The 12,393-nt window shown below is 35.7% G+C and overlaps 1 protein-coding gene across 1 annotated transcript; it reads left to right on the top strand.

Annotated features, from left to right (window-relative positions):
• Positions 1-3,309: 3,309 nt before the first annotated feature.
• LOC108836762 (uclacyanin-3-like) lies at positions 3,310-4,870 on the top strand. The gene is made up of 2 exons (XM_018609868.2): positions 3,310-3,623; positions 4,326-4,870. The coding sequence occupies exons 1-2, from the start codon at positions 3,461-3,463 to the stop codon at positions 4,733-4,735; spliced, it is 573 nt and encodes a 190-aa protein (XP_018465370.1). The 5' UTR covers positions 3,310-3,460; the 3' UTR covers positions 4,736-4,870.
• The last annotated feature ends 7,523 nt before the right edge of the window (positions 4,871-12,393 follow it).

Genomic DNA, 12,393 nt, shown 5'->3' with positions numbered 1-12,393 from the left:
TTTCCCACCAATAACGAGAAAACGCAATTTCTCGCCGAAAAACGTAATTTCCCGGCAAAACTAAAAACGCAATTTCCCGTCAAAACTGGAAAACACACAATTTTTCGTCAAAACCGGAAATAAACAATTTCCCGCCAAAACCGTAAAAACGTAATTTCCCGCCAAAACCGAAAAACGAAATTTCTCGTGAAAACCGGAAAAAACGCAATTTCTGGCCAAAGCCGGGAAAACGCAATTTCTGGCCAAAGCCGGGAAAACGCAATGTCCCGCCAAAACCGGTAAAACGCAATTTCTCACCAAAACTGGAAAACACACTTTTCTACCAAAACCGAGAAAACGCAATTTCTCGCCGAAAAACGTAATTTTCCGGCAAACCGAAAATGCAATTTCCCGTCAAAACTCGAAAAACACAATTTCTCGTCAAAACCGGGAAAATACAATTTCCCGCCAAAAATTTAGAAACAAGTCTATTTTAATTATTTTAGTAACAAGTTCATCTTGATGTAAATGTAAGTTGAAAAAAAGCAAACAAACACAGTTGCATTCAGATGATTCATCTGGATGGATAAACGAAATGCAGAGACGAACAACACCTAGGTGGAGCATCCGGATAAGGCATCTAGATGGACCATTTGGATGCATCTTTGAGATGTACAAACGAACAGGGCCTAAGTGCCATAGCACTAGTAAAGCAATCACCAAGCACATTTTTATTTGTTTCCTCCATTGCTTTTTGCAAGAATCTGTTTTGGTACTTTAGGACCTCACCTTGTCTTCCTACTTATAGTAAGCAGGCATGCAAAGCGTGTTCTTATATACACATGAAGATAACATGGTCTTTATTTTTAAAGGTCATTGTTTCTTCTCTTCTATTTGAAAACGGTTTTGGAAACTACCGGCTTGTGTTCATATACATAAACATTAAATGAATGGTTAGATACTTAGTATATAAAAAAGGGGGAATTCTTATTTGCTATTGGATTTGCCACATCAGAGCTTGAAAGGTATTTGTGAAAGGTGTATGACTAGTTGCATTTTTTGCTTTTTAGATTAAACTATTATTATATGAAAAGAGTCATCATGTTAACAGATTCTTATTTTTTCATTTTTAATAGAAAACCATGAACCTCTCATTTTTTTGTGCATATACGTCATCAGGAAGACTGAGAATTGGTATAAGTTCATGGAGATCATTACTACTCTATGTGAACTGTTGTCTTTTCTAGTGAGTAATGGGTTTTTGGATTTATATGAAGGTGAACTTGGGCTTATCTGTATTTGGCTCAAATCAAATAGGTAGGGTGATTTCTTTTTTTTTTTTTTTAAAAAAAAAAAAAAAAAAAAAAAAAAAAAAAAGTGATGATTTGTTTTGGATGAATGATAAAAGTGATGATTTGTTATCTTGTGCATCAGGGAACAAAGAAGACAAAGAGAGAAAGTGGTGAGATTCAATGGAAGGAGAAATATGGAAATGCAAAAGAAAAGAAAAAATAATAAGTGGTGACAAGTTGATAGACAAATACAACTTGGCGGCTCCAGTTTCAAATCTGCATAGTAATGTCTCAAAACAATATATCTCTTCACCTTCTTGTTACATAATGAACCTTGAAGGTCTGTCTTCTGAAACGTGTTGACTTTTATTTATGTCGGCATTGGGCCTGCAACCTTACCATAAAATGGGCTTAGAACATTTCCAAACCCACTGCAAAATTTACGTGGAAAATACAGTCGTAAACAAACAAAAAAACATTACTCTAAATATAGAGTAATACATTTTTTGTTTGTTCATTATTGTATTCTCCACTCCATTTTGCAGTAAATTTTGCAGTGGAGTTGGAGATGCTCGGTTAAACAGAGACAGACTGGAGAAAGTGAACAAACATGTTGGTACTTGGCAAAAACAACAGTTGTTTACTTGTTCTATAAGACCAGCATTTCTAGAATCATTTGAATAACTAATATAGTAATATATGAATGTGGAAAATGTCAACATTTTACATTTTTCTGGCATTACTCAGAGAATCCATTGTTAGAGAAATGATTGGTTTTCTTAAAAATAACTATTTTGTGAAAGTCAAATTAATAGTAATACTTCTTACCGGATTTTTGTTCTGTCATTGACTATTCTGAACAAAAATTCTCTTTTTTTTTTCTTTTTTTTTCTGAATAAAAATTCTCTCTTAGATCTTGTAGCGGTGGAAGCTCCTTGGTCCAATGGTTTGACTAAGGGTTCATGTAATACTTCTACACCCGGAGGTCTGGGGTTCAAATCCCAGAAAATACCAAATTATGCAGCTTATGGAGAAAATGATTACAGGAGATCTTCAGCTTGGTGCAGGGCATACCATCGAACATGGATCTCATAGGACGGCTCGGAGAGGTGCAGTCAGGCGTGTATTCTCACAAGATGGTAGAATTGTCGGCTGTATAATCGTCTTTGTAATATTTTCATCATTATAATAGCATAATTAATCGATAATAATCGATCTAGACGTTCAAAAAAAAAAAAGATCTTGCAGCCATTCCCCTGCAATCTTGTGGGCAATGTCTTCCAATATTGAAATGGATATTAGAGAACATGGTAGCCCTCTCCTTGCTATCATCTAATTTAAAAAAAAGGTTGTAAGGTTTCATTCCGATTAGAAAGTTTATATACGTTCTATCTATTTTAATTTCTATAATAATAATAATTTTAGAGCAACAAAGGGGTCTCTCTCTGTCTATACGTTCACCACAGGTCCACACTGAGGTTTAGTAACAGAGAAACTGTTTTACTTCAACTCGATCGTTGCAATGTTCATACATTTTGTATCTTGTTTCATTCGTCTTTATCTTCTATACACCGAATATTTTAGCAAAAAAAAAGAAACAATTGGTAACTTGTTTTAGGTCAACGGTTTAGCGGTCAAACATACTGACTGTATCAAAAAAGCACCCAACATCATTGATGCAAGCTAAATGTGTAAACGACAATTTTGATAAAAATATAGCAAACAACGTAGTCACTTAGCCTTTTATCAAAAAAGAAACATAGTCACATAGATAAAATAACAATTATCGACTTTGACAATTAATTAACGTTTCGAAATACATTTTTCTGATATGAAACTATCCAAAAAAAAACGAAAGATGGAGTACAACTTCTTTTTATTTTGAACTTTAGGTTGAGCAAATTGCACATGGATATATAAACTTTAGGTTGAACACTTGAACTATGTAGTTCGTCATTTTACGACGACAAAGTTTGAAAAGAAGAAAGAACTGGCAAATATTTAAAATCAATGAATATAAACTAGTTGGCCATCGATCATCTAAGCACGACTTTTTCAAATGTGATCCCTTATGTAACTATATATCTATTAGTAGTTGGCATCGTCCTCCTAGCTCATTGCCTCTCTCGATATAACTCTATTCCTTATCTCGATCTCTTTTTCTCTTTTCTTTTGCATTACTTATCTCAATGGGATCAACCACGGCGGGCGTTCTCTTCCTTCTCCTTCTAGCGGGAGCCCCTGCCGTCTTGGCCGTGACTTTTAAGGTCGGTGATGTTGCTGGCTGGACCAGTGGTGTCGATTACACGACTTGGGTCACTGGAAAGACATTCAGAGTCGGTGACACTCTAGGTATATAAATTGATTTTCATTCCTCTAAAAAAAATTAAATTGCTTGACTAAGAAACATATTTTTAAGTTTAACCTAATAAGCAAATTTGTTTCTTTCTTCTAACCTAACCTTTGTTAGAATTAAATTAATTCTTGAAAGATGCTTTATTATTAATCATAAGAAACGGTTAAACTTAATAGAAAATAAAAATTTAAAATTTATTTTGATAAAACAGAAATATTGTGTTGGACTCAATCTTCTTTGTAAGTTTTTAAACTAAATAAATTTATCTATTATAATGTTAAACCCGTTAGAAATAATTAATACTCATTTTTTTATACTATCGAACTTTTGTTACTTCCTCTCTTATACTGTTGATTGTTTAGTAAATATCCGGTCAGAAATGTAATGAACACTAATTATATTTGACACACGCAACTTTCTTCTTTCTCATATAGATTATTAGATTTACCGGTTCAACCGAAGGCCGATTAAGCTAAGTAAAATTAAAGAAATAAGTGTAATTATTTTAATAAAATAAATATGTAAATTAAAATTCAAAAATCAATACTTAACATATTTTATCCAAAAATAAAATCTGCTAGTAAAAACGGATCACAATCTAGATGATGGTTAAATGGAAAAATCACCAAAAACTATGATGTAAAATATTAAACTAATGAAGCCTAAATGTTTAACCGTTATCATGTATCATTGTATAGAGTTCAAGTACGGTCCTTCACACTCTGTGTCCGTTGTGAATAAAGCTGGCTTCGATGCCTGCGACAGTAGCGGAGCTACGCAAAGCTTCTCAGGCGGAGATACTAAGATCAATCTTACAACAGTTGGAACTATACACTTCATTTGCCCTACTCCTGGTCATTGCCTAGGTGGCATGAAACTCGCCGTTCCCGTCCTTGCTCCGGCCACTCCTTCCCCAAAATCTCCACCGCTTGCCCCACGCTCTCCGCGTAAACCTAAGACTCCATCTCCATCAGAGTCGCCCTCCCCTTCGCCGTCCTTGCCGACTTCAACAACCCCTTCTCCGTCAAACGCAGCGTTTAAGGGAGTCACGGTGAGCTATGGAATGATGGGGCTCACCATGTTACTGATATTTGTTGCCATGAGCTAAATTACATAGTGTACAGAGCTTTGTTTGCTCAATATTGTTTTTTGGTCTGGATCTTTGTAACTACTATTACTACACTACTATCACCTGCTTTTGTTTCTAATGATTTTTTCCTTGTCATTTTCATTTTTGTAATTGGTAAATTGTGCAGGCTATGTATAATCATGTTCTACATGATTATGGAGCAAATTACAAACCATATTGGATTTTAACTAATCAAGAAAACACAAGTTGATATATATCTACGCCAAATTAGCGCGTGAAAGAATGGGTTTGAATTATTTTTTTTAAAGAAAAACAAGTCGTATAAAGAACAAAGACGTGGTCTAAAATTAACCCGTTGTAAAACAATAATCTAATCATCGCAACTCAACTTGTTATTGTAAATAGACTGAAATATATTTCACACAGCTACATAACATTTGACTATTGTAAACTACACATCTAGTCCACTGCTTTTAACCAATATTATAACCAAATTTATTAATTAGCCCAAAAACTATCGAACCAAACAACGTTTATACAAGTTAGACAAAACTAATCCTATACGAAACAACCTGAACTTCTGTTTCAAAGAAATGACAACTCAATGTCCGAAATTCATGTAGCCATCACTAAGATAAATTAAATTCAATGTGTAGATAGAGAGACCTTGTCTTCTTTTTTTTTTTTTGAAACCTTTTTTCTATTAAACCTTGTCTTCTTTCATGCTTGTCTTAGAGTTTCTTGAGGTGTTAGATCATTCTACTTACACAGTAGTCATTCGTAGCTGTTTGCTATTTATTGACTGAGAAGGAGGCTGTATAAATGGCATATCTTCAATATATGTTATGTCTTCAGCCATTATCTCTCTCTCCAATTGCCGCCTTGTCGATTTCATTACCGTCTGTGTTTTTTATCCACATTTTGACACAATTACCATTAACCACTTGCTGATCTTATTATGTTGAGGCCAAGAAAAAGCATCAAAAGTACGTGGCCAAAATGATTCCCAATGTTCATTTGAATCCAAAACTTCTAGTGATAATAGGACAGGTTAAAGAAAGTGCTTACGTTAAATTCCATGTATGAAGCACGCATGGAGAGCCATTGCTGATCCCTTAGCTTGAAGGCAATGCAATAAAGAATGTCAAATGCAGATTCATTCACTGCAAACAACAGCAGAAGTCAGAAGAATACAAACACTTTAGTAATCTAAGTTGTGACAGATAAATGACATCTTAGTTAACAATGTTTGGTAATTATTTACCAGAAATGTATCTCTCTCAAAATTTAACTTAATAGAAATATAAACCAGTTATAATATATATCATGAAAATATCATATTGGAAATATGTGAGAATATTAATTATCTCTATATATTTGTAAATGGTTTCATATAAAAGTATAGTAGGTACATTAATCATACAAAATATAGGTACATGCCAACATGGTTGGAACTTGGAAGATCCATCTAGTAGAATACTATATGAAATTTTCAGAAACAAATCTTGCTCATCTACTTAATCACCTAGGAAAAACTCCAAAATTCACATTTCACAATTTTATTAGAAAGAATTTAAATTCCAAAATCCATAAGTATGTATGGATTCTATTTCTACAAGACGTTGTCGTTGATTCTCAAATTGTCTTTTTTTTTTCTTTTGGTAAAGTCAAATGTGGCTACTGTATTTTCTGATATTAAGAATATTTTTTTTGTGAGGATTATTTGGCGAACTATGTCATGTAAATAATAGTTCATGATGTAATGCCCCCAGTTAGGGTTCAAATTGTGATCAATCCTTTCTAGTATAGGATGGATTAAGTGCTTGTAATGAACTATTATTCCTTTTGTTTAAGTGAAATCTACAGATGACAAAAAAGGGTTCAAATTGTGATATACTATACTAGCTCTGTTCAGAATATGTGTTGTTGATCTTTTTTTTTGTTAAAAGTGTAAATATTATTAGAATACTTTTTTTAGTTTTACAAATTGCATTATTATTTGCTTACATGACAATATTGCTCTACTATTTTCGTGAATTTGATAAGGGCCAGCCCTTTGATTTTTAAAACTTATAGAATTTCTGATTGAACTATAATTTACACATATATTTATAATTTATTTAGAAGTTAAAAATTTAATACAGTATTTACTTAAGTTTTGGAAGCCGAAGCGAATGTTTCTTCTCTGGTATACTAAGGAGTGTTTTTATTCTGATTGTGACTAATTTGTGAGTTTGAACGAGTCCCTATTATGATCCGCCAGCACATTTTAACTAGGGAAATTTGCAAGAATAGAACAAAAAAACATGTTATTATCCCTTTGGTATAAAATCATTTTTGTCTATTTTTCTCCTTTTTATTTTTTGTATTTCTAAAAACTTGCTCGGTAATTTTTTTTTGTTCAAAAACTTGATAAATAAAATTTTTGAAATACGTTCTACTAAAAGTAGAATGCGAAACTCCTCTTGTATAGTCATCGGCAGATAACAATAAGGGAGAGGAAACTGATACTTATCAAGCTAGGAAATGAATTCTGTTTGGGCTTCTTTGTTCTGATAAAAGAGAGGAATTGTGGGGATTATTTCTGTACCAGTGTAATATTATTTATACAGGTAGTCAAGATTCTTTTTAATATACGGAATGGCATATTGTGGTTTAAATATGGTGATGTCGTTATTATTAGGAACTTATATCTGGATTGTCTAATGGGCTTAAATTTTGGTGATTCTATTTTTTGGGATCACCAACTGTATGAACAATACAAGTATATACGTACGCTTGACAATATCCTATGGACTAAAGAGACCGGGAGAGGGAAATCGATTTACAGGAATTGGAAATGGAATAAGAGGGGTTATGTTGGTTCTTGGTATAGTGTTTGGCATGAAACTCGGACATGGTTTTCACTTTATTCGGTTTGTTTACACTTGGGAGCTTGCCATGAAATTATCATTTTGGTCATCATGGAACAGACATTGTGGTTGGCCCCTTTAAACCAACCACAAGAAGAAGAAACATGGTATATGGAGAAGCAAAAAGTATGTTATGAGATTTTGTTTTGGGTTTACGGGGAAAAGGAGAATTTCATGACTTCGGACCAATTACGGTGCGGAGATATTGAAGATTTAGTGAGGAACGTGTGTCATTTCTATTACCAGGGGGCCTGGTTTATAACGGAGCGAGGACATAAGGAGTTAGTTTGTCTTATGGATGGATGGATATTACGGGCTTCATCATGCCTATGAATCAATGTCTAATTTGTTTTTTTTCATATTTTTGATGAAAGTATTAAGTTGGAATTGTAGAGGCATGGGAAGTAAATGGACAATCAGTTATTTACGGGAAATATGGCATCAACATAAACCAGATTTTTTATTTTTATCGGAAACAAAACAAGATCTTGCTTTTGTTCAAGGATTTCAATCACATTTTGGATATGATAATTTAATAACGGTGGATCCAAATGGATCGAGTGGAGGGTTGGCATTATATTATAATAATGAGTTCCATGTTAACATCTTATACTCTAGTGCTAGGATGATAGATGTGGAGGCAGAGACACTGGGAAAGAAAATTTATATGACATTTGTATATGGGGATCCAATCTAAAATTTAAGAGATCAAGTGTGGGAAAGATTAACAAGATATGGTATCTCAAGGGATGATCCATGGTTCATTATTGGCGACCTCAATGAGATCACGGGGAACCATGAAAAAGAGGGGGGACCGTTGCATAGTGCAGATTCTTTTGTATCATTTAATAATATGATACGTAACAGTGGACTCTTGGAATTCCCGGCACGGGGAAATAAATTGTCCTGGCAAGGAAGAAGAAAAGTTAATGGCAAAGCGACGATGATCTGGTGTCGCCTAGATCGCGCTTTGGCAAATGAAGAATGGCATTCAATGTTTCCAAATTCACATACAGAATATTTAAAAATGGTGGGCTCGGATCACAGGCCGATAGTGGCATATTTAGAAGATAAGGTCGTTAGACGCAAAGGGCAGTTTCGGTTTGACAAACGATGGCTTGGAAGGGAGGGTTTTATGGAGTCCATTACCAGAGGTTGGACAAAGGAGATGAGGAATTCAGGGGGTACCAGGGGAGATGTCGTGTCAAGAATTATCAATTGCCGACACGAGATCTCTACCTGGAACAAAAATAATCCCCCATATGGAAAAGAGAAAATCGCAGAGCTTCAAAAGGCTTTGGAGGAAGTCCAAACAGATGATAATAGATCGCAGGAAGATATTCTGGAGGTGTCTAGAAAATTACAAGAGGCGTACAAGGATGAAGAGGATTACTGGCAACAGAAAAGTCGAAATACATGGAATACGGCTGGAGACCTCAGCACAAATTTTTTTCATGCTTTAACAAAACAGCGGCGGACGCGCAATCGCATAGTGGGATTATATGATAATAATGGAAACTGGGTGGTGGAGGAAAATGGAATTGAGCGGGTCGCAGTGGGTTATTTTGATGATCTCTTTAGTACTACGTCGCCTTCGGAATTTGATGAGTTCTTAGATGAAATTCAACCATCTGTTTCTCAGCAAATGAACCAGCGACTTGTACAGCTTGCTACAGAAGAAGAGGTGCGACAAGCATTATTTATGATGCATCCGGAAAAGGCACCGGGGCCAGATGGAATGACGGCACTTTTTTTCCAACATGCGTGGCATATCATTAAACATGATATTTTGGAATTGGTCAATAATTTTTTGACCACAGGGAAGATGGATGAGCGCTTAAATATTACAAATATATGCTTGATTCCCAAAGCGGAGAGGCCGACAAGGATGACAGAGCTTAGACCAATAAGTCTATGTAATGTAGGATATAAAATTATTTCAAAGGTATTGTGCCAACGGCTCAAGGCTTGTCTTCCGGCTCTGATCTCGGAAACACAGTCGGCTTTTGTAGCCGGGAGATTGATTTCAGACAATATTCTTATTGCACAAGAAATGTTTCATGGACTAAGGACAAACAAGGCTTGCCAGAATAAGTTTATGGCCATTAAAACGGATATGAGTAAGGCTTATGACCGAGTGGAATGGAGTTTTATTCAGGCTTTACTCCAGAAAATGGGTTTTGATCATCACTGGATTCAATTGATGATGGAGTGTATTTCCTCGGTACAATATAGAGTCCTTTTAAACGGGCAACCACGGGGACACATAGTTCCGAATAGAGGATTACGCCAGGGAGATCCATTATCTCCTTATTTATTCATTATGTGCACGGAAGCTTTAATAGCAAATAATAAAAAGGCGGAGAATGGAAAACGACTGACAGGAATAAAAGTGGCAAGGGCTTGTCCGCCAATATCTCACTTGCTCTTTGCAGACGATAGTCTTTTCTTCTGTAGAGCGCAAAAAGAGGAGTGTCAGGCTATTTTGGCAATTCTTAAAGAGTACGAAAAGGTTTCGGGTCAACAGATTAATTTTCAAAAGTCATCAATTCAGTTTGGACATACGATTGATGAGGATACCCGTCAGGAGCTTAGGGACATTTTGGGTATCCAAAATCGGGGAGGAATGGGAACATATCTAGGAATTCCAGAGAGTTTAGGCGGTTCAAAGGTCCAAGTTTTTGGCTTTATTCAGGAACGCTTAAACAACAGAGTAAATGGATGGACTTTTAATTTTTTTACGAAAGGAGGAAAAGAGGTAATTATAAAATCGGTGGTAACAGCTCTACCCAACCATATTATGTCCTGCTATCGAATCCCGAAAACGGTGATGAAGAAACTTACGAGCGCTGTATCCCAATTTTGGTGGAGTCCTAGTGGTAACACAAAAGGATTACACTGGAAATCTTGGGATAAGGTTTGTTTACATAAGGATGATGGAGGACTGGGGTTTAGAGATCTGACGGATGTCAACACAGCTATGCTTGGAAAGCAACTATGGAGATTTATAGAGAAACCAAATTCTCTATTTTCTCGTGTTTTTAAAGGTCGGTATTTTAGGAATACTTCACCCCTAGAACCGGCCAGATCATACTCGTCCTCCTATGGATGGCGCAGTATAATCTCTGCTAGATCTCTGGTTAGCAAAGGACTAATCAAAATGGTGGGATCAGGATCTTCTATATCAGTATGGAATGATCCATGGCTCCCAACCAACCGCCCGAGACCAGCAAATAAAAAACAAAATATTCTCTTATCAGATCTTACGGTCGACTCTCTCATTGATAACTCGTCGCGTACTTGGAACTCACTGGCTTTACAAGAAATAATGGAACCTGCGGATGTCAAGATTGTTGAAAGTATACCCTTGAGTAGGGTACAAACAGCAGACCGGGATGGTTGGCACTTTACAAAGAATGGAAAATATACGGTTAAATCAGGATATCAAATAGAAAGAGCATATCCAGATAGAGGGAAAGGGATAATAGAGTTTGGTCCAACAGTTACGGATCTTAAAGCATATTGCTGGAAAGTGCGTTGTCCACCAAAGATGAAGCACTTTCTGTGGCAGTTGTTGTCAGGATGTATAGCTGTTAAAAAAAAATTAAAAGCCCGGGGTCTCAAGGGAGATATTGGATGTGACAGATGTGGAGCAGCTGAGGAATCTATAAATCATGTATTTTTTGAATGCCCACCAGAAATCCAGGTTTGGGCTCTATCGAGGATCCCTTCGCATCCGGATTATTTTCCAGGACAATCCTTGTTTACGAATATGGATTATTTGTTCTGGAGAATCAAACCAGCAATGGACGATCATCATTTTGCGTGGATACTTTGGTACATATGGAAAGGAAGAAACAATAAGGTATTTAGTAATTTGGACATAGACCCAAGGGATACCCTTAAACTGGCTATGACCGAATCTTTACTCTGGTCAGATGCACAACAAGTTATAATAGAGAAGAATCAGGTTTTAGAGGCATCTGAGTCTGTTTTACCGCTTAGACCGGGACGATGGTGTTTTACGGATGGATCTTGGAAATCAGAAGATACCTTTTCCGGTCAGGGATGGTATAGCACTTTAGAAGGATTTGAAGGTTTACTGGGAGCTAGAAATACAAGGGCAAGTCAATCACCCTTACATACGGAGGTGGAGGCTCTCATATGGGCAATGGAATGTATGAGGAACTTAAGGCAGTATAATGTTACTTTTGCAACGGATTGTTCTCAATTGGTGAAGATGGTTTCGGAACCAGAAGAATGGCCGGCTTTTACAAGCTACTTAGAAGACATCAGGAGTCTCAAGAGAAGTTTTCACAGCTCAGAGATTATTCATATATCAAGGATGCAAAACAAAAAGGCGGATAGCTTAGCACGTGGTGTGAGGCAACAGACGTCGTTTACTGTCCATATGGATACAGAGCAACCAGTTTGGTTTACAGAGTCCACATGAGTCTGTAATCTTGTCGACAAAAAAAAAAAAAAAAAAGTAGAATGCGTCTTCTACGAAAAATGGTATAGTAGAAAACATTTCTAAAATAAACACGTTCATCTACTTTTTTTAGAACGTCCATTCTAGTATTTACTAAATTTCTAAATAAAATAAATGATATTTCTACTAATCCCAAAGGTATCCATTTTTCTTCTAAATATATTTTTTACTTTTATAAAGTATTCTAAATTTCGGAGAATGTGTTTTCTACAATGTACTCTTACGTCTACTCAAAATAGAAAGTGTATTCAGGATTTTTATCATTCTTCTAA

This window comes from Raphanus sativus, chromosome 4 (genome assembly GCF_000801105.2).
Source record: "Raphanus sativus cultivar WK10039 chromosome 4, ASM80110v3, whole genome shotgun sequence".
Classification (NCBI taxonomy): Eukaryota; Viridiplantae; Streptophyta; class Magnoliopsida; order Brassicales; family Brassicaceae; genus Raphanus; species Raphanus sativus.
This window is presented reverse-complemented; position numbering and strand designations above follow the sequence as displayed.